Source organism: Pelodiscus sinensis, chromosome 1 (assembly GCF_049634645.1).
Source record: "Pelodiscus sinensis isolate JC-2024 chromosome 1, ASM4963464v1, whole genome shotgun sequence".
In the NCBI taxonomy this organism is placed as follows: domain Eukaryota; kingdom Metazoa; phylum Chordata; order Testudines; family Trionychidae; genus Pelodiscus; species Pelodiscus sinensis.
The window spans coordinates 49,421,030-49,444,731 of record NC_134711.1 but is presented as its reverse complement, the minus strand read 5'-3'; the positions used below and the strand labels follow the sequence as shown (position 1 = coordinate 49,444,731).

General features: G+C 39.7%; 1 protein-coding gene across 4 annotated transcripts in view; it reads right to left on the bottom strand.

Annotated features, from left to right (window-relative positions):
- DOCK4 (dedicator of cytokinesis 4) overlaps positions 1 to 23,702 on the bottom strand; it is a 386,260-nt gene that overhangs the window by 88,315 nt on the left and 274,243 nt on the right. For all 4 annotated transcript variants that reach the window (XM_006122512.3, XM_006122513.3, XM_075929689.1 and 1 more), the window contains exons 27-30: positions 16,200 to 16,294; positions 3,993 to 4,068; positions 2,622 to 2,722; positions 1,925 to 1,983 (exon numbers count right to left, since the gene is read on the bottom strand). In XM_006122512.3, the coding sequence (XP_006122574.1) occupies positions 1,925 to 1,983; positions 2,622 to 2,722; positions 3,993 to 4,068; positions 16,200 to 16,294 (331 nt within the window). The remainder of the gene's footprint in view (positions 1 to 1,924; positions 1,984 to 2,621; positions 2,723 to 3,992; positions 4,069 to 16,199; positions 16,295 to 23,702) is intronic.

Genomic DNA, 23,702 nt, shown 5'->3' with positions numbered 1-23,702 from the left:
GGAAGGAGCATGGCGGAAAGGGATCTAGGGGTCATAGTGGACCACAAGTTGAATATGAGTCAACAGTGTGATGCTGTTGCAAAAAAAGCAAATATGATTCTAGGTTGTATCAACAGGTGTGTTGTAAGCAAAACTCGTGAAGTCATTCTGCCGCTCTACTCTGCACTAGTTAGGCCTCAGCTGGAGTACTGTGTCCAGTTCTGGGCGCCACATTTCAAGAAAGCTGTGGAGAAATTGGAAAGGGGACAGAGAAGAGCGACAAGAATGATTAAAGGTCTAGAGAACATGACCTATGAAGCCAGGCTTCATGAACTGGGCTTGTTTAGTTTGGAAAAGAGAAGATTAAGGGGGGACATGATAGCGGTTTTCAAATATCTAAAAGTGTCACAAGGAGGAAGGAGAAAATTTGTTCCTCTTGGTTTGAGGACAGGACAAGGAGTAATGGGCTTAAAGTGCAGCAAGGGAGGTTTAGATTGGACATTAGGAAAAAATTCCTAACTGTCAGGGTGGTCAAATATTGGAATAAATTGCCAAGGGAGGTGGTGGAATCTCCCTCTCTGGAGATATTTAAGAACAGGTTAGATAGACATCTGTCAGGGATGGTGTAGACAGAGCTTGGTACTGCCCTGAGGGAGGGGGGTTGGACTCGATGACCTCTCGAGGTCCCTTCCAGTCCTATTATTCTATGATTCTATGATAATCTGGCCTCTGACTCCAGCTTTGATACCTGGACCCTATTCCTGACTTCTGATTCTGGCTCTGACTTTGACTCTGGCATTGAGCCTTTGACACTGGCTCCAATTCATGGCCACGGACACCTGTGCTAATCACTCGGGCTTCACCGCCCACATCACTGACAGGTATGTTTCTTATGAGTGCCTGATGAACCTGTACTTGTGCAAGGAATCTTAAAGGAGCGAGAGAGACAGAAGAAATGTATCTCCTTGGAGGAGGGCTTAGAGGAACATTTCTCACTTATCTTTAACTGAGAGAATCTGGTCTTACCCTGTTCGTTAGAGTCTTCAGCAGTTTGCAGTCAGAAGCCATTGCGCTCAAAGGTGCCTGTGCCCAATGTATGAAGGCATCATGCATGAGGCATATTGTTCTGAGCTACACCGTCAAACACAACTTTGAAGTACAAGAATAGTCTCCAGGATTTCGGGCACAGTAAAATGAGGGCCTGGAAATCTCTCAGATAGTATTAGGGCAGTTTGACCAGCAGAGTTCTGGATCCTAGATTTTGCTGCTGGATCATAGTGGAGATAGATGTTCCTTTTCCTGGCTTCTAAGGGTTGTTGTCATGGCCCAATGCAGGGGTTCTGTGAGCAGTCTGTGTGTTCTGAGCTTCCTTTCATCCAGATACTTTAGCTGTTAGTGGGTATTTTTGACTTATAAGTCATTGGAAGAGTATTTTGAGAAAGGAATAGCTTTAATTAATGAACAAAAGTACCCAAAATTACTAGAATGGCTCGATGAGAAATACACACTTACTCACAAGTACGAATTTTAGAATGTTCAAATGTAACCACATTATCAAAAAAAACATTTATTGTTTTGATTTTTATCTTGCAGTATACTGGAAGACAACAGTTTCTCATAGATGGAAGAAGGTGTCACAATAATGATAATGATTTGATTTGAACATTATGATTATTCTATATTTTTTTCAAGAAATACACAGTATTGGACTCGGGCCCAAGTATAGCTCAAATTATTTCCATCAAAGGATCTGAAAACACTTTGCAAATCCAAACAATTAGTTCAACTTCAAGAATTATAAATGTTTTTGCAGGAGGACAAACTTGGATGCAAAGAGGCAGTGACTAGCCCCAGATAAGCTGGTGGAAAGATTTTTGTTCAACATTTTTGTGATACTTTGTTTCAGTGCACATTTTTACTCTGAAGATTTAAAAAAGTTCCTTACCTAAATTTTGCCACATGCTGAAGATTTCACATCCCATGGTTACGCGCATGTCACCATATCTGTGATATAATTAAAAAAAACACTTTTAAGCAGAACATGATTTAGGAAAGAAGTTTACAAGATGTAGCAAGATGAACTGAGAGATTTCCACACAGTAATGATTTTCCCCAACTTTTGGGTGGATGTAGAGCACAGAAAAGGGGACCCACCCAAAAAACCTATGCTAATGTCCAATACATATCTAATCAAGTGGATTGTTTCATAAAGACACATTAATTTGCCGCATATTACTTACTAGCCCTGGAACATCACTAACAGTAATGATATGACACAATAGCGATACCAATCTATTCTCTTACCGTGCATCACATTTTTCCTTTTCTTTCCTCTCAGATAATTATTTTATTTTAGCCTATGATGTTCTTTTCTGGACACCCAGAACTATAAGCCACTGTGTTACTTTATTGTCTCAGCAAGAGTGAATTTTGCTGAAAATATATGTGGTGTCAGCTCCCTACCATCAGGGGTGGTGAGTTGTTTGGGCCCTGGCTGCGCTGCTCCACCCATGTTGGAAGGCCAGATTCCAACACAGTCGTGGGTCGGGTTCCACCACTGTCATGGTTTGGTAGCAGAGCCGTATGTTGCAAATGTAACTGTTTAATCTTAAGTAATTTTATGGAACCTGACTGGTACTTACTTTTCCAAAACTTTTTTCTTTTTGGAAGGGGTAAACATCTCCAATTGCAGACATAACTGGTTTATGAAAATGACAGCAAGGTAAAAGTAGGAATCCCAGATCTACAATAAAAACAAGACATTTGGTTATTTCTATTTCTCACCAATAACAGTTTACATTTGCACTAGAAGCAACTTTTCATTTGTATCTTGTGTCTTACTTTTCATAGAGCTGGTTAGAATATTTTTGAGACAATGTTTTCTCAACCAAATATTCTGTTTTGTTGCCGGTGAAATACTTTGCAAAGACTTACTCATTTTGATGACTTTTTTGGCAGTAAGGTTTCTGGGGTCCCTAGTGGACTCCCCAGTCACAGAGACAAAGATAAAGAGAACTGAATTAAAAACCTGACGATTTTGACCTGGAAACAGAAACTTTGACAGAATTCTGGTTTGTGAAAACTTCTGAAATTTGTTTTCTCCGAGTAAATTTAGAAAAAATTGTTCTCTGGGCAGCTCTACTTATTACTGATAAAATGCACAAGCATCAATAACTACAGTGTCTCAATAAGGGAAAGATGAAGTAAAGCGAGGCAACATAATTTGTTAGCATAGTCCCCCAGCTCTAACTTCTGTGCTGGGTTATTACAGATATCACAGCTCACTAAACACAGGCTAGTCTTTGACAATATCCAGAATGTCATAGCATAATATTTTAATGTACATGATGTTAATTGGTTTTAAGAGTTTAAAAATATCTTGAGCCATATTTTGGGAAAATATGCCAAGGAATAAGTTCACTTTACTGTCTGAGATAATATAAGCAGAACAGAAAATATTTTCTGTAATCAAGAAACCTTGATACAAAAAAATTATGTACACTTTAAAGAAGAGGTGGGAACCTAAGGCCCAGGGGTTGGATATGGTCCTCGGCTTGCCTGGATCTGGCCCATGATGCTCAGGGTTCTTTGTCCCCCAGCACTGGGGAGCCTGCACTGGTGCTCCAGTCCCTCAACTGACTGCCCCTCAACGGGCTGAAGCTCACAAAATCTACTAGCCTGGGTCCTCTAGGCTCTGGTGTGCAAGGAGAATATAGGGAGCGTCTTTCTCCTTCTTAGTCAGGACCCACATCAGCGAGGGTTTTTTTAACATTTGTGTGTGGCCGATGAGTTATTTTTCAGAAGGCAAACAAAAATAATCCCAAATACAAAAACACACAACCTCATAATTTTGAAATCATCTCATTATTTTTGAACAGCTGAGATTGATAATGCTGCAGATATTCTAGCAGCTCAGAAATAAAAGCTAAATTTGTTTCAAAGAGCAACAACCCAGAATCACAACAGCCACAGATTGACAAGATATATTTTGGAGGAGTGCATTCTTACAGTACCTTATAATCAAAGTTCTCATTTAGGAAGTTCTTGCGAAGGGCATCGGAAAGATACAGGACTGTTGTAATAATAACACTGTTAACAGAAAAAGAAGTATTACTCTTCATTGAGTGGAAAAATTTAACTGATTCCTTAAGCACTAGATCATTTTTCAATAAAGCATGATACCATAAACTACAATAAATACCATAATCTAAACATAAATGAGTAACTGGATACCAATACAATCTGTTGTCAGAAAACACATATGGCAAGGAACAAACATGAAAATATGGATGGTATAGCTGTATGGACAGTGCTTTTTAATACATATGCAACAAGATAAAATTAACAGGAAAAATACATACCACATTATTTTGAAAACCAAACCATATCATCATATTATAATCTAAATTTGGTGCTATTAGTGATGATATATGTAATGAGAGCAACTTGTTTTAACATTTTTTAGTGTGTGCATAAAAACGAAAATGAATATTCAGTATTGCACCATTTGCAAACACTATTTACTGACATACACTACTGCCTGTGCTGTGTCTTAAGTTTCTGACATGCAGATTTGCATCAATGTATAGTTGTGTATATAAAAACAAATCCCTAATATTGGGACAGTCCCAATAATATCAGGATATCTGGCCATCCTATCTAAAAGGTCTCCCCAGCCACAAGGCCAGAAACCCTGTAACAGAAGGATATTAGGTTAGTTTGGCATGATTTGTTCTTGACAAATCCATGTCTGAAGTACTTACTAATCTATTATCACTATGTACTTAAAGTGATTGCTTAAAAATTAGTGCCCATATCTTTCCAAGTATCAAGGTTAGGCTAAAATCCTCCAGATCCTCTTTGTTCCCCTTTTCAATATATGTGGTATGTTTTCCCTTCTCTAATTCTTGGGAACCTCACCTGCTCTCCATACATTCTTAAAGATAACAGCTAACAGTTCTGAGATTGCTTCAGCTTGTTTCTGAAGTAACCTGAGGTGAATTTCATCAGGCCCTGCCAACTTAATTATACTGAACTTTCCTAAATACTCTTTAGTTTGCTCTTTCCCTATTTTGCCTCACCTTCTTTTCCCCTTATTGTTAATATTAATTGTGTTAAGTATTTGGGCACAACTTTTTAGTAAAGAATGATGCAAGAGAGGTAAAACACCTCAAATTTTCTTGTTATCCATTATTAGTTCTTCTTCTCTAAGTAGACTTTTGTCTTTCTCTTATTCCTAATGTATTTATAGAATTACTTTGGTGCAGTTCATTCATCATCTTATTGCCTTTTATGTTCCTTGCTAAGTTTCTTACTCAGATATTGTAGTGGCAAATTATATTGAGAGTCTGGATAAATATGGAAGATACTAAGGATCTCAGGTTTATGGGGACTTTGTAGCATCTACACTGTGTGGGGCAAGAGAGTCAAGAAGACATACAATAGGAAGGATATCATTAGATAGATGATACATGGGTAGCTGACTAGCACGACACACCGCTCACATAAACCAACTGCTTCCCAGCCTATGATCTTAAAGTAAATTAATAAAATTTGGGATAAAAATTCCTGTAGATAAATGGCAAAATATTCATCTTATGATAAAAACTGCTTGAATTCCTTAGAATCTCCAGCAACTGATATGTTCAGAACAGCCAATCATTTTACAAGAAAAAGACCCTAAATCTTACCATTGAGTTGTTTCAGACAAATATCAAGAACTGTAAACTTCAATTTTACATTATTCTGATGACACTCTCAAGTACCCACTTTTATCCACTTTGTACTAGCATCCACTATAAAGCAGTGCTTTCAAGTACAGCTTCTGATTCTCAATTGGTGCTCTATTCAAAATGAAACTCGAGTCCTGAAATCCTCAACAGAGATAATCTTCCTTAGAAAAAAAGTTACATTCTCAGACCCAGCCGTGTACACACACACACACACACACACACACGTACACACACACGTGTACACACACACACTTACTTCAAAGTCAGAACTGTGGAAAAGTATTTCCTATATTGTATTGTATAATCCCAGCTCTTGTATTGTAAAAACATATTTATGTAAATAATTTAATGTACATCCCTCAGATTACATCATCATAGCCTATGTGAGCTAGCAGGATGGTCCTAAGTGGCCAATGAGGAAACTAATACGAATTTGACATGTTCCTTTCTTAAATATCATCATGGCATTCTGGAAGGTGCAACCAGACCAGTAAGGGGCCGTGTCAACACTTGTCATGCCATACAGGGTGCCTTTTGCTGCTATTGCTCCCAGCTTGACTTTGGTATGGTTTACTCATGTTCACCCTTAATTTTGTTCTATTTCCTTGTCCCAGAATAATCAAACAAATTAATATAACTGAAAACTTTAACTGTTCCCCTTCAGAATAACCTAAAAGTATTTTACAAGTTCTTGAAATGTAAAGTTCAGTTAAAATAACAACCTGATGATAAATCCTCCCAACTACCCCTTTTTTACCCTTTAGGTGCAATCCTGACTAATGAGGTATTGTGTCCCTCTCTTAACTTTCTTTCACTCACAATGATTTGCTGCTGTTACTTTCTAGGATACTTAGGATGCCTAGGATAATCCCAGTCAGCAACAAGCATGCAGGTAACACCGATTATCTGTGTGCTATGCAGCCAGCCCAGGCTCAGCAACTGTAACCCCAGAAGTCTGTCTACCATCCCACATTCCCACTCTGCCTTCCCCCAGCCCTGATTACAATCCCGCACACTGGCATTCCCAAATTCTCCTGAACCATGTTCCCTGAAGTGTCCAACTCCCTCTTAGACCGTTTAAAGAAATAATAACGTTCATTTTACCATTTTAATTGGGCTTAATTAACACTAATTTACACACAGTGTTGATGGTTTGAATTAAAAATAAAACAAGATTAACAACAGAAAATAGGATTTTAAGTGAGATCGATTAAAAATGCTTTCTCGTGATTAGACATAACATAGCAAGATACAGACTTTGCTGAAGATAGCTTTTTTTCTTCCACAGTTTTCCAGCAAAATGGATGACTCCCATTCAATCAGTCAGAATCTCAACCTGAAGCCCAAAATGCTAGTTCTTTGTCGTCTTAAATGGAAGAGACAGTTAGGGGTTCTCTGCCCCCTTTCTTTTATAGTCTAGTGATCCTTTGAAATGGATGCTTCTCGGTGCTACCTCAAAAAGTAAAATGTATTAAAGCTGTGAGGAAGGCGACATGGAGTCTGATAGTGAAAGAAGTTTCATTCTGTTATTTTCCCACTTTGGTATTGGCCAGAATTTAAATTGTGCTATTTCTTTCAATCTCCTCCCCCTACTGTCTTAATTTTTCTGTTTTCTGTCTATATATAAATTGAGGTAAACCCACATTCCTTTGTTTAGGATAGACCTACTCAACATCTTCATTGAGGCAAGACTGTCAGGTTTTGAACAAGCTCTAGTAACATCATGCAGGGAGAATTCAAAACTTTACATATAATGTTACTACATATATTTTGCAATCATATTGTTGACGAGTGAGTTTTTAAAATATCTACATGGCATATTCTGTACATAGATAATCATAACTATGTTGGGTATGTGAATACCTGGGCACTTTGGGACATGTGTATATTCAACTTTCATTAATGAAAAGAAAGTTTTTTTAAAAGATGTTAGTCCTGGTGATATAAAGTTCAGAGGAAACCAAGAGGGTCATCTAAAAGTTAATGTATATGGTTGTCAAATGATATATCTGGGATCCTAATATACACAAAAATAGAATATACCTGTGCCGTTGCACCCCATATTTGCATAGTAATATTAGGATATGATTATGGTACAATTATGATTTTTTTTACAAGGTAAGTCATGTAAGGTGTAATTGAAAAAGTTATGATTTGCTGAATATGATTATCCTATTTGTAAGCATGCACCATTTTGCATCTGAAGTTATGAATACTGACTATGTATTTGTATTTCAAATGTAGTTATATCTGGGTGAAGCCCCATAGGCAAGATGCTGTCAGTCTAGATAATGGGTAGGAAAAGGCTTATTCAGGGTAATGAGCAATTAGGGAAGATAATAGGCCTTAGGAGACAAGCTAACCTCCCACCTAGTAACCCTTCCTGAGAACATTCCAGGCAGAGGTATGGCAGCTATAACTATACAAGGACAATTGCATAGGTCACATGATTCTGAACCCCATCTTGTGATGTCAGCATTTTTCCACAAACCAGTCTAGGAACCAAGTTTTGAACCAAAGGCTTTCCACCATATGCTAAAGCTATATAACGCAGGGATTGACATCATCTGTGGTTTTGCACACCTCACACAAGATGACTCCTGGAAACACCCGAGGAACAAAGACTGAACTTGGGGGAAGTGCTGGACCAGGCTAAAGGGATTTCTAGCCTGTGTATAAAAGTCCTGGGGAGTCCAAGCCGAAAAGCAAGTGTAGCCTGTGCTTTAAAAATCTGCAGCTCGCTTGTACTGTCAGGGTGAGAAACTGCTGATTTATACTCACTTCTATCTAGTATATTGAGTGTAGTTTGCATTTTTCTTTGTCAGGTAATGTTTTGATCTTTTTGCTATCACTTATCATTTAAAATCTATCCTTTGTAGTTAATAACATTGGTTTTGCTTTATCTAAATCCGTGAGTATGAGTGAAGTGCTTGGGAAATTGTAGCTCTAGTGGCAATGGCTGTTGCATATTCCTCTCCACCCTGGGTGTGGAGGGAAGCATGAGCTTACATCGGATAGTTCTCTTTAATACTGCCTTGTACTGCACAGGGAACTCTCCAGTGTAAACTCATACTTCACTCCACCCCCAATAAGCTGGGTTTATGCTCCAGACAGGGTACTGAGAGTTATCTTGGCTTTCGCCTTTCTACACTTAGTTCATATCCAGTGGCTGGTCAGAGAGCCTGCAAGTAACTGAAGCTGGGTGTGTCCCTTACTGTGTGTAGGGATGTAACAGTGTAGTCGATGAACCGATTTAGGTTAATACTATAGACCAGTGTTTCTTAAACTTTTTAAGACTGAGGAACACCAAACAATTTTTTTTTTATGGGGAACACTAACAATTTTTTTTTGTTGAGAAACCCCCCTCCCCCACCAGAGCTGGGGGTCAAAATGCACCACCACTCCCAGCCCCAGGAAGACTGCCCTAATAACAGTCTGGTACATGGAGCTGAAAACACAGACCACAAAAAAGTAAGGATAATAATAAATGCTAAATAAGGTCAAGTGTCTGGTCAGGAGGGAGGGTAGAGGAGGGTTTTGGGGCAGAGTTCCTGTCCAAGAAGGAGGATAGAGGAGGAGACGTGGGGCAGGGTGTCTGGCCAGGAGGAAGGATAGAGGAGCGGTCTTGGGGCAGAATGTCTGGCCAGGAGCGGATATTGGGGCAGGGTGTCTGGCCAGGAGGGAGGGTGCAGGAGGGAACTTGGGGCAGGGTATCAGAGCAAGCTGGGAATGTGGGGTCTTTGCAGGGGGAGGGAAATGAGGGGGGTTTGAGTGCGGGGTCTGAGCATAAGGGGGGGGACGCTTACCTGGCTTGGCACCCTGGTGCATCAGGAAAAGCCTCCAGGGAGCATGCTCTTGTTCCTCGGGGGGTGAGGGAGGAGTTTCCCCTCCCCCGCCATACAGCAGAGAACCCAGGGCAGCTGCAGCACCAGGCCAGGCTTCCCGCTTGCGCGGGGGAGGAGGGGAGGGAAGTAGAAACCCCCTGACAGGTTAGCAGGCTAGGGAGGGATGCAGGGGAGAGAGAGCAGCAGTGCATGGGGGGCAGCAGAGCACAAGCATGCCCCAGGTGGGGGGGGGGGCAGCAAAGCCTGAGCCGGGTTCCCCACAGGTGGCAGTTTTAAAACACGGAGGTCCCGGAGCGGCTCCTCAGCTCCCCCCGCCCCCCCTAGAAACAGTGGCCGCTGTAAAAGCTGCCACCTGCACACTTGGAGGAGGAGGAGGCTGCACAGCACCGGAGGCCCCATGGCACAGGGGCCATCCTGTGGGCTGGGGCGAGGGGGCAGCCACAGCGGGAGCTGCCTATAGGCTCCATCGGCAGTGGGGGAGCAGAATTTTTTCGGTCGTCTCCACGGCACACCTCTGACTGCCTCGTGGCACACCGGTGTGCCGCAGAACACACTTTAAGAAACGCTACTATAGACCACATACATCCCTCTCCACTGTCAGTAAATGTTTTAGCAGGCTGGCCAGCTGCCTGACTCAGTGCTGGCTTGTGACAGGCCCAGGACCTACTCCCTCTGCAGCTCTAAAATTAATGTGTATTAGGAGCCGGACAGGCAGTCAGGTAGCCAGGTTCAATCCTGGCTCACGCTGGGCCTGGGACCTACTGCCACTGGGGATCTGCATTTAAAATGTATTAGGAGCTAGGTGGGCAGGCAGCCTGGCTCAGTTCTAGCTTGTGCCATGTCTGGGAGCTCAGACCTCTCCCAGACAGGGTCTCCTGCCACCCTGCAGTGCTGCCTCTGTATCAGAGGCAGCAACACAGGGTGACAGGCAGCTGGTCCATGAGGGGAGCTGGTTTTTAAGCTGGCTCCCCTTACCAACCAGCTCCCGCTTGGCACCCCATGCTTCTGCCTCTGATACAGAGGCAGCAGTGTAGAGTGGGAGGAGGCTCCTCAGGAGCTGGGTTGGAGTGCACTGGCTGCTGGCCCTGCCCTGGATACGATAGAAAGTTGAGTAACTGATAAGAATTAATGAGGTTACTCAACTACTCAATTAACCAATATTTAACATCCCTAACAGGGAGCCCAGGCTGGTGGACTCATCACAGTACCAAAGCTTGTATGACAGAGCACTTGCTTGACTATAAATATGAACTTCCATTGCCCTGTTTCATAAGTGTTGAAGACATATGAAAAAATAGCCCATTGGTGTTTAAGAGACAGATGCTGCTGCATTTCTAACATTCAGCAATCTGCTGAAAGAACACACAATGGTTAAAACTACATAGACAAATGAGACTTATTCAAATTAACTGATCTTTCAAATGAAAGCAATTTGTGAAGCAGCAGAGAATAGATTAACACACAGTTGTCTCATATTGTACCTGAATATTATTTAAGTATCAAATCTCTGCTTAATGTAGAACTGTAACCTCACTTTGTTGTCAAGAAACATCATCCTTCATTGCTAACGAAACATGACAGTTCTCAAACTCTGGAAAGTCTGTTAAATGCCCTGGAAAGATGCCAAACAGCTGAATCATCCAGACAAGGGAAATTATTCTAACCTAAGGATTATATAATTAAATGAATAATACTGTGTTATCTCAAGTTTTTGACAGACACTACCAACTTCCTTTCTATGAACATCATTCATACAGTACAGCATTCATGTTGCATAATTTTGGATTCCTCTGTGGAAGTAGATAACTGATTTAGGAATCCTTCAACCACATCTTCCATTGCAGTTTATGATTAGCAGCACTGCTGCAATGACACTTAGTTTCAGTTAATTGAGTTAGTAAACCGATGTTATGCTGAAGAAGAGAAACACAAAGATAGTATTTTCCATGATGTAGAATACAACACACTTGTAATGGCAACATTTTTGCCATTAATGTTTAATAGCTGTAAGCAATTACTCTTTTTGGTTGCACATGTAATTATGGAGTCTTGATTTAACCATTACAGATGCACATCTGAGTAGTTATATAGATTATACAGAACAAAACAATATCAAACAAAGGCTTTTATTTGTATTCCATTGTTCAGTCAATACAAATAACAAATATATGCAACAAGATCTTTTCCACATCCCTATTCCTGTCACGGGACATTTGAAAAATATCTTTTTTTAATACAATTTCTCTATTTTTTTGCATCTTTCTCAGGCCACATTTATACTAATGAGAAGATCAATGCTGTGGAATTTGATCTTCCGGTGTTTGATTTAGCAATCTAGTGGAGATCTGCAAAAATCAAATGCTGTGGGTATGGTGTTAAAGTTTGGTTAAAGGTACGTTGACTCCAGCTATATTATTTACTTAGCTGTACTTGTGTATCTTAAGTCGACCTTCCCTTGTAGTGTAGAGCTCGCCTTGGTTTCTTACATTTTGGAAAAGTTCCTTCATATTTTCTGCCACAGGTTAAAATATGTCAGCAACTATGATTTGTGCACATTTGGCAATTTTACAAAGCTAATCTGTGATATTAGTCATTGATGGACATCTGTCCGTGAATTGTAGCAGCTAGCATACAAAGAATGCTTGACCATAAATTATCTTCTTTGGCTCTTCAGATATAGAACATTTCTCCCTAAGCCTCTCTTTCTGTTTTTGATTTAGAGCAGATAGCATCCAGTTAAGGATGGCCTTATCTGAAAACACTCATCAGATGCCACATCATTACTGAAAAGAGTGAAAAATTTTTTTCACAGAATCCAGGGCTTCAAAATAAAAAATATATCCCAGTATGGCTCCTTCAGCATCAGAAGACCTGATAGAAGTTGTGTATGTATAAAGAGGAAAAAAGTAAGGGAAAGACTAGTTTTAGTAATGTGGTGGAGATGTGTACACACAGAAGCTACCCTGGTCTCAGACAATTTGATTATATATCTCTTTCTGAAAATACTAGACACAATTCAGGACTTCCACCTGTCCCCAGTGCTGTGGTAATCTGACTGTTGCCGATGGAATATCTCTAGGCTACATCTGCTTTTTTAATTGTGCCCTTTCCCTTCCTCCTCTCCCACTACAAGCATACATACCCAAGGGGGGTCCCATGCAACCCTAGTACTGCAGATACTCCAATTATTATTTCTATCTGATTGAACTAAGAAGTGCCCCTTCCTCAAGTGATCCTAAGTCCCAACTGCTCAGCTCCTGGAAATTAATAGTCCAGTGCTTTTCTGACCTTGGAAACATTCCCTATATATTGTTGTGTCCTGGATGTATTCCTTAACCTGACTGATTGCTATCCAGTGTCATGATCTGAGGTCAATTGGCGGCTGATCTTCCATCATTTGGACTTCTAATTAACACAAACAGAGAGATTAAATCACTCCGGAGGGTACCTTCACTCTTTGCTTCTTTTTTTAACGGGTTTCAGGCCTTTTAACGGTATGTTTATATTGCAACAGTGAAGTGAAACTACAGCACAATTAGAAATACCTGATCAAGATGCTGCTAAAAAGGGCTAGTTGTGGCTGAGTATAATACCACCCACGATCCTGATTATAATAAAAACATAATTTTAGTATAAATATATAACTCCTTATATCATGTGTTTATATGTACAGACATTCAACCGTGCTTATGATGACCAGTGAGCTACTAGCTTTTGCTGAGGAATTGTACATGCCAACTTACATTCATGTATCTAAGGGGATTCACCACAGCTACACTGCTTTTTTCAGTGAGATGACTTGATGAGAGGCAACTTGGAAATGCGCATAAGTGCTGCAATCACATCTCTGAAATGTAAACATACTGTAAGAAGAAACTTTGACGTTCTCAGCCCCAATGGAATAATATCTATTAATGAGACCAGACAATCTACAAGCGAAAGATGGATAACATGACAATAAATATGGGAAGTGAGAGATGAGTGTTTGAATCTGGTTGAACCCTTCCTGGAGAAGGAAGACAGAATCTTTGTATTATAGAAGCCAGGTAGAGTTTCAGGGCTTATTACTTAAGATCTTTCTCTCTGTTTCCAAGTCTCTCTGAACCAAAGATGGCAAATTCTATTTGGTTTTGAACAGATGATATCTGTCCTTGAAGTTAACCAGAGAAAGAGGATGAATAAGTCTCATGACAGTGGCCATCACCTTTCTCTCTATTGTGTCAAACATGTCTGGGCAAACAACCTCTGTGACACAAGCATCCCATGGTGCTAACTGGCAGAGAACATGCACATAGTTATACATGAATTCCCTTATGTAAGATGGCATGTAAAGTTCCTAAGCAAGTTCTGTTTTAAGATCTTGGAGTTCAGGCAAATCAACAGGACATGACATGCCTCAGATATGTTGCTTACACGTATGTTCCTTCCTGGACGTAACAGACACCTATGTCCCTATCTGGGTGGTTGTGTGTTGCATGCCACACAATGTATCCTATTTGCACAGGTAGCCAGGACCTAAATAAAAGATTGCAACATCTGTAAGACAGCAATCTACAGGAAAAAACACAGCTCAGGGGTGCCCTGAATAAAAACAAAGGATGGGACTGGTATATTTTTTGGGGGGGAGGGAAGGGCAAAGAAACACTCGGGGTCCTTCACCTGGAAGGCAAACTGACAGTGCATATATCTTATGTAAAGGGGATTACAGCCAACCTAGCTGTAATGTGGTACAAGAATTTTGGTTGAGTGTTACAATTAATCAGATACTCTTATGTCCTGTAAAGTATCTAGAATTCTGACAATGTTACAACTTTATTTCACATGTAACCATTTCATTCCAATGCTTCTTGGAATTTAGAGCATTTTAGTTTCTACTTTGTTAAATAAACTTATATTTTATTTTACTATGAACCTATCAAAGTGCTGTGCGTGGAGAGTAGTGGTGTCTGAGGTGGAACTGGTAAGCTGAAGTGGGTCATTTCTTTGGAAACAGCAGTTGTGTGAATTCTGAAAAGGGCCAGTGGACCAGAGGCAGGTATAAAAGACAGAGTTGAAGTGGATAGGACTGGAATGATGATCCCTACTTTGACTGCTCTAACAGAGGCACAACTGTGTAAAGGGCCTACTAACACATGGTCACTCCCAACCCTCTTCACAAATAAGCCAGAGCTGTTTCTGGTGTTTACAGTAAAAGAGGTACTAGCCAATATTATCAGAATGGCCACAGTCCATAAAGGAATACTTTTCTCTTCAGCATCAAAGTGAATTTTTATTTCCCTTATTCTCACTTATGGCATCAGTTGCCAATGTAGCACTATTATCATCATTCCAGTATCCACATTATTTGGTGATAGAACTGGGCATATAGGTCCCTCATAGGCAGTCATCAATGGCATGATGTGAACTCGGGAACAATAATGCTTGATGCTAACTAGGATAATGGTGGGACCAACAGCCTCCCTACAGAGCTCAAACACTTCACCTTTAGCTGATCTGATCATCGGCAGTCTGGGGAATGACTGTCAAGGTCACTCCTAAATTTCAGTCTTCTACATGTCAGCTACTGCCAAGCCATCTGCCAAACCACCTGTTTCTGAAATATCATCATTTTTTATATAACATTCTTATTTTGAAGGTTCTTATGTGTTACTCTCTCACATTTCTCAATTTATATCCCCAACATGATTGCCCAGACGTATGTTCTTCCTGTCAGCCTCATTGTCCTTACACCTCACAAAGAATTAAATGATCAAATCCATTCCTTATTATTAGCATTTCTCACTGAAATTTAAACTCAGCATGTTGAAGAGAATTAAACAAGGTGACAAAAATAAGCAACACACAATCATGGGATGCCAAATGTGTCTCAACTGAGCCCTAATAGGCAGGGACTGTTCTGATCAATTTGTACAGCACCATGGGATCCTATTCCTAATTAGACTCTACAGGCACCTTCACCATACAAATAAGTAACAATAAAAATAATAATGATAATGGTTTAATTCTTATCAGGTATCACTTTTGGGACTATAAACAAAATGTTTCACTCTTTTGTGATCTAGGTGAAGTTAGTTGGGTGGTTTCAGAGCAGCTGCCAGTGATCAGAAGTCACAGAAAAAAACTACATGCTGTTGGCAGTCTCTGTAGGTGCAAGACCTGAATAAAGAGGTAGCTTCATTACAGTCACTAAAGGCACACTGGCACCTTTTTAAAAAAATGTTCTTGCAACAAGTTTCATCTCCTTTTGGAAACAGGCAGATCTGAATAATTATCAACGTCTTATTTTAACAAACAGTTATTTAGAAGAAATTCTGTAATAATTTGCCATTTGCAACTTAGAAAAGAGAGATAATTATTAACAACTGTATTTCTGTAAACATTTTCAAGTGGGCTGCATGTTACAAAAAGTTGATTAAATTCATTATTAGTACTATCAAGATACTAATTAGTTCATGAATTTGTTATGTGACACAAGTTTAGAGATTTTTAATTAACTGAAAGGATCAGAAGAATTATAAAAATATTTTGTGCCCATTGATTATTGTAAATGGAAAGATTTAAAGGTCATTTCTATATTATTCTACGTAACACACAAGACCACTCCTCTCAAATACTTATTAAATTATATTTTAAAAGGTCTTACTTGTTAGCAACCAAACGCATCACAGTCCAGTCTTTTGGAAACATCTCAGGTCGTATGAGTATTCGAAATACAGTAAAAATTTGCAGCAGGAAATCCTAAGAAAGGAAGAGAGGAAGCCTTATTCTAGCTTTTTGTTAAAAAAAGGAAAAATAATTTAAAAAAAATATTTTCATAACCACAATAAAGGAAATTACAAAAACTAGGAGAATCATTAACATACTGTACACTTGTTTCCGGGAGCAGTATTTGCCACACTTTTTGTTTCCCCAAGGAAACATTAATAGATTGTTAATTCACTTTTCCTAAAATATGAAAAATGATTGAATGTTATTTGAGAGACAGTGACATTCAAAAGGCAGAAATCTCAAAGATTTCCAAGTTTCCCACACATAATTTTCCACAAAGTTACCAAGAGTAGTTTGCAAGCCAAAGTAACAATCCCTGATATTACAAAGATTTAATGCCTCCATGATCGTGTCCAGTTTTCATCTTCCATAAAATGTGTAAGCGCATCACCATGGTGTGTAGCAGGTCAGAAAAAAGGGCACAGTTATTGGATTGTGCAACAGTGATGACTAGGGCACAAACTTTTAACCCCTCCTATCTTGTTTTAGGCAGGTAAATTAACCTTTCCACCTCATTCTTCTCATTTGTAAAAATAGCTAAAATTTGTAAACTGTTTTGAGGATACAAACCACCACTTATGAGCTGAGTATTATCATCTCTGGACTCATTTCAATCAGTCAGATAAGTGAAACGACAAAATTAAAACCCATATTGCCACAGTAGAAAGTCTTTCAAACCTTTATATATAAAAAACTCCTGGAAAGGGCATTATTCCAATGGCCCATTCTTATTTTGTTTAATATTGTGTTTTTCTAGGAAGCACAGTGAGCATCACATCAGAAACATGTGATTCGAGGCATATTATTAGCTGAACAGAATCAATGAAGTACACGACCTTGAAGCAATAGTATTTGATTCTGCCTAACTCAACTGCAATGAATTAGAGCTCCATGTATGGATTGGATGAAGATATAAGCTAAGGGTATACAATAGTTCTGAATGCCCAGATCAATGCTTCAAACACAATCCATACAGAATTGTAGGGGGAGGACATTACCTGATGCAGAGACCATTCTTGTGAGAAACACTGTGAAGGGGACTACAGCAGCTAAGGATGACATTCAGATGCCAGTGCCCAACAATCCGGAAGCAGATTACTCTGACCATACTTTTGTCCCCAGTAACATGCTGAAAAAAATCCCTGTGTTTATAGAATGGAGGGTATTATCTGTCATGCCTGCCAAGTGAGCTGTTTTGATGTCCCTTCTCTGAATCAGACCTCTGAATTTATTCACTCTCAGAGCAGGATCTTGGTTACAGCCTCTTGATACCAAACATCTCTAATTCAGCAAGTCCTACTGGGATCGGGCTAGTCCTACTGCTAGTGTTTCTCTTTGTGATCCCATGACAGCATGTTTGCAGTGAGACGGAAATAGCTTCTGCAAAACAAAATGTGATTTACTTTCCCCAAAAGATACAATTTAGAGGACTATATTTTTGATGACAGAGACCTGCCTGCATATTCTCCTCCACAAGTTGAGCCTCTCTGCACAAACGGAGAGAACAGACATTGCCCATCTCTGAGTTAGGAGAAAGACCCTGCACTGCTTGCAGCCTTCTGCCTGTATCTCAGTCAGGCTGGCAAGCCTTTTCACTGATACATCATGGCCAGATCATCTTCAAATCTCTCCTTTTTGTAGGATCTTTGAGGAGTTAGGTTTCTTGATGCCAGATTTAGTTTTCAGAAGTGAAAAGATAGATTTGAGCCAGCAAGGTGAATTTTCCCACTAACTGAGATGGCCCCGCCATAGTAGCTTAATTCCTTTGAAGCTGTGTATGTGAGGTTGACTGATCTCTTTCACTGTTTTACTTTCCTGCCAGCTCCTGTAACAATCTCTTCACAGTCTTCTTTCACATAGCTCTCTGTATTCAGTCAGACAGCATGGAAAATAGAATCACACAGAATATTAATAAAATATAGATAGTTTCCTAGTGTGTCACAATGTTTCTGGTTCATTTCAGCTTTCTCTATGTTTAAGTTAATAGCACCCTTCCACACACTCCCAAAAAAAAACCTACCCTAAAGGCAAATAAAAAAACAAAAAAACAAAACAAAACAAAACAAATCACACAAGCCTTGTATTTCAAGGGGTCTTAAAACAGAGAGGTTACATCTATATTGTGCATTGTTGCGCAAGAATATATGCAAATGAGGCACGGGGTGAATATCACCATGCCTCATGCATACCTAATGAACCGCCATTTTTGTGGAAGAGGGGTTTGCGCAAGAAGGAACTGTCTACATTGCTCCTTCTTGTGCAAAAAACCCCTCTTGCGTAGGAGCCGTTGTGCCACTTATTTTCAGGAAGAACGGTTCCTGCACAAGAGGTGTTTTTTGCACGGGAAGGAGCAGTGTAGACAGCTCCTTCTTGTGCTAAACCCCCTTCTGCAAAAATGGCAGCTAATTAGGTATGCAAATGAGGCATTGCGATATTCACCCCACGCCTCATTTGCATATCTTCTTGCACAACAATGCACAGTATAGACGTAGCGCAATACTTTTAAATAGCTTGATTACAAACTGGGTAAACTGCACTAGAAAAACTGTTTCCTAAATTGTACAATTTTAACAGAAAAAACAAGAATATTGTAAATTTGTTTAATAAATCTCCAGTGATAAATTATATTAAAACAAAAAATGCATTTGAGCTACCAGATAATAGAGGTTGTATGTTGTAATTTTATATCAATGCAATTATTTTGTACTTTTTTTACATACCTAGATCTCTGTATGCATGCACACGTGTAAAAAATAACTGCATTGATATAAAATACAAAACATATATAAGCACAAAATAATTGAATTGGTATAAAATCACAGCAGCAAAATTCCAAACACCTTTAATACCTTAAATACATATATGAAGCCAGAATATTTCAAAGCTAAAAATGGGACAAAGGTGAAGCAAGAGGAGAGAAGTAGGAAGAGAAAAATATTTTACAAAAATCAGCTTTTTGTAATGCACCTGAACCTCTGTACTCCAGGTGTCTCTGATCCAGGAACACCCATGGTTTGGACCCTGGCAGGTAGAGGAAGAAGCAGCTCTGTGTACTGACACTTTTCTGTCCCCAGATGGGGGAATGGCCGTGCAGCACGGTGCTTCTCCAAAGGCAATGGGAATAGAGGGGGGCAGTGCCTAGGAATGGCCGGAGGCGGGGGGAGGCATGGAATCATGTGTGCGCCAGGGAGCGGGCACCAGGTAAGTGCACCACTCCCCATATACACCTTCCCTCACACCCAGATCCTGCCACAATGCTCTTCATATTCCACAAAAATTCTTTAATTCAGCATAACCTATTTCCCAGGGTTGCCCAATTAAAGACCTTAAGTGTATTTGCTGATAGACTTCAGTGTCTTCAAGAGAGTAAATGAATCAGTAGACAATTATTATTTTATTTCTAGAAATCACAGTGTTTGGTGGGGCTTTCTTTTGTGGGGAGAGCAGGGATCCAATACAGCTTTATGTGTATGTATTCATTTGCCCATACTTAGTTTGTTACTCTTCAGCTGTTGGTATTTTGCTGTCTGGGGCATTGGTTTGCTAGAATCCATCCACACATCAGCACTACTCCTCCCCAAGTACTCAGTGCCAAGCAGTTAACTCTATAATTACATTAAAATAAACTCCATAGCACATTTTTGGTCAGAATTATGCCTCCAGGAGATATAAAATAGAATTGTATGATGGAATTGCTTGTTTCGGTTTCATGGTCGCTATATCCAAAACCCTCAAGAGGCATTACTAACAGGTACTATTCACTGCAAATCAATTTCATTATCCAGAATTCCAAATACATTTTCTTTTTCACAAGCTATTGTCTCACATAGCTATACTAGCCCCAGTGAACACATTGTAATGATTCAGGAACAGATTTTAACATTTAAAAAGCATTTCAGCTGGCAATAAAACTACAGTAATGTTCGGTTGGAGTATACTTATAATTAATGTCGCATATTCCTCAGATTTTAATTGATACCATGGGAATAGTTTGTTCTTTTTCTGTGCTCCAAGAAGCTGAAGACTGCCTCTTAATCCTAACTGAAAATTATATAAACACTTCTATATTTTATTGCAAGATTCAAGCCACTTCTCAAATGTGACATTTTATGCTATTTCTTCCAGCAACAGTATTCTTCTGTGCCAACAAAAATGGTGAACATGTGAACAGTTTTTTGAAATAGTGAAGAGTGTTAAATTCTTCCACAAGTGCCTTTAAGCTTTTGTCCCTACAGTCTTCTTACGTGGAAAAAGCCTCCCCAAAATAGGGAGGCACAGATTGAAAAGTCTACAAGCTAAACAGGGTAAGTTAGCTTTAAACCACTTATGCATCTTTCTAACTCTAGGCTACTCTCTGGGCTATAGTATAGCTATCCAACAGGCTTCAATACTACATCCTGTATCCCTACTCCTGACATGCCTCTTTCTTCAGTCCTGCCCTCTATGCTTGGGTTTGTGATGGGGTAGTTGGAAGGCAGTTTGAAGACTATCTTCCACAGTTTCTAAGCTGAAGAGAATCCTTCCCTGACTGCAATTGGAACTTTTAAGACCACTTTGTTCCACTCCAGCCTTTTTATACACACTGTGCGAGGGGCCAGAGCAAGGATGTAGATCTCACTCAAAATCTGTAAAATCAAATCTCTCTTGGATATCCATTCTATCGCTTTGTCCATGGTAAACTATTAAGTGATAAAGGTTAGGTAGATGGCCAGCAGGGACTTCTGATATGTATCTATTACTTCTTTAATTATATAGAAAAGCAAGAAAAAAATCTAATGCACATAGTTTTTTTTAAAAAATTGTTAAAATTACTCCAACTCCTGTAACCCTCATTGTACAAGGAGAAAGGGAAGTTGGAAGAAGAGGGCTCTATTTCGAAATAAGTGCTTTGTAGACGCTCTCAATTTAGAAATAAGCTACACAATTGAAGTAGCTTATTTTGAGTTAAGCCCTGCAGTGTAGACACACTCTGAGTGATTACTTGTAATTGTATTAGATAAAAACCCTGTGCTTGCTGTCTGGTCACCCCCGGGATGGGTGGCATTTGACTCCACAACCCTACCTTCTCCAAGCCAATGCCCTATCCCCTGCTCCACTCAAGAGCCTGCCACACCTTCCTTACCTTCAGTTGATCCCTTATCCTCCCTTCCTAATATGGGCACCAGCTCCATCCCTAGGCAGCTTGGGTTGATTGTCCAGCTGCTCCCAGGGTGGACAGGACTCAAGTCCTGAATTCTGCCCTCCCCCTAGTCCACTCAAGCACCCACTCCACCTCCCTATCTTTGGGATGCCCCTTATCCTGCCTTCCTAATGCAGGAGCCAGCTCCATCCCTTGGGCTATTGGTGTTGGCTGCCAGGCTGCTGCCTTGGTGGGTGGAGTTGGGGCAGGGGGGAACTCCTGTGTTGGCTGTCTGGCTGCTTCCAGGGTGGGTGGGACTCAGGGCCCCGTGTTTCCCAGGTGAATATCAGCCTATCCCCTAATTAGATTAAAAATTTAGATTCAAAAGCTGCTTTTAAATTGATGGTTTCTTTTATTATCTTGGATGTCACGTAGTAATAAATGAACTGTACTAAGTCTTTAACAGAGCTAACTGAATGTTGTAAACAAAATTACCGCTAAAATAAAGTTTCAAATTCCGCATTGATAGTACCAGCAACATCTTTAGTTCCCTTTTAACGTGTCCATATATGTGAATTTGTGTTTGCATAAGCATTTTGAAAAAAGAAAATGTTGTAAATATTGTCAAAACATGCATTCATGCAAATGTTCAACTGCATGCAATCACCTTGGAAATCAGTAGCTTTGGTGACCAATCATTCAGCACAAATAGCAAATTATAAAGACAGGATACTCAAAGCAATATTCCCAGTGAATAGCATGAGAGCAATACAAAGACTGAAATATGCTTATATGATCCATTTATCATGTACCAAACTGTCCAGGCTTTCAAATTACCTTAGGAAAGCATACTGCTGAAGTACCTGGCTAAAGTCCCAATGAATTGGTACCGTAATGCAATCAACCAATGTCTAGGACCACCGATGATTTGGCCAAGCCACCCATTCCTCACAAAATAAATCTGAGTCATTGTATAAGTCTGTATCAGAGAACAGGATTCAATATAACCTGCAGCCATCTTGTGCACTTAGCCCCCATAAGCTGGAACTAAGGACATCATGTAGAAACAAAATATTCAGCCTTGCTTAGGCAGACCAAAATATTTGCATAGCTGCAGTTTTACTATCAAGGATACTAACCTTAGTTTGGGGTGACAGTGTTTGCAAATTTTTTGCAAGTTGCTTTGCTGATAAGTAAAAATTATGAGTTCTTTGCTGTTTGAGAAATTGTTAACCTATTACAAGTTATTTTGAGTTATGTGCTTTGTATGGGGAAACTTACAGTTTAGTTTAGTGATGTAAAATGTTAACCAGTAAACTGATAAGCATCTGTCTTATCCATAATGTATTCAGTAAATGGTAAGAAAGCCACAGCTGGGATCCCGAGTGTAGGGCTGGCAGAGGAATCTCACATAAAATGTGGGGGTGCTGTAAAACCTCATATGACCAAAGTATCCGCACCAATGTTATGAAGTCTTTAATGGTGAAATGTTTAACAGATATGATTTGTTTAAACAAGTTATTTAACAGCTATTTAACATCTCTAGTTTAATTAGTGTGTGCACTTTGGAGAAGCCCCGGAAAAGTTTAAAATTTCTGTGAGCAAGACAACACTAGCATTAATCTCGCCAGCAGCTAAGAGGAAGGCTGGACATTTCTGCTGTTGCCATTCAACACTACCTCAGACTTTGGGTAACTATATTCTTCCTAGTATCCTTAAAGTATGCATTTAAGGATATGAAAGGTAAAGATCAAATGGGAAATTCATCTACCTGTCATGACTTAAGACCAAGACTAAAGTAAAAAAAAGTGCTAATCAGGGAACTTCTATTTGTCGATGATGCTGCCCTCATAGCCCTCGATGAAGATCTATTACAATAAATCAAACTGCCTTTCAGGAGCTTGTCAGGAATTTGTTTTCACCATCAGCATTGAGAAAATGGTTGTGTTAGGATCTGAGGCATCACAAGATCCTTCAATCACCTTAAATGCAAACCTGCTAAAAGTAGTTCAAAAGTTCAGCTATTTAGTTTCTACAATGACCATAAGCCTCTTCCTGGAAGAAGAACTAAATGCTCACAACTAAAAGAGCATGGAACTAAATGTTCAAACTAAGTGAGCATGGAACAACTCAAAAGTTTACTATCAAGACCAAAATGGTAGTGTACCAAACTTGCATAATCTCAGCATTCTCATGCATGGTGGGGAAACATGGACAGCTTATAGTCACGGGGAGAAAAGGTTCAACAGTTTCTCCCTA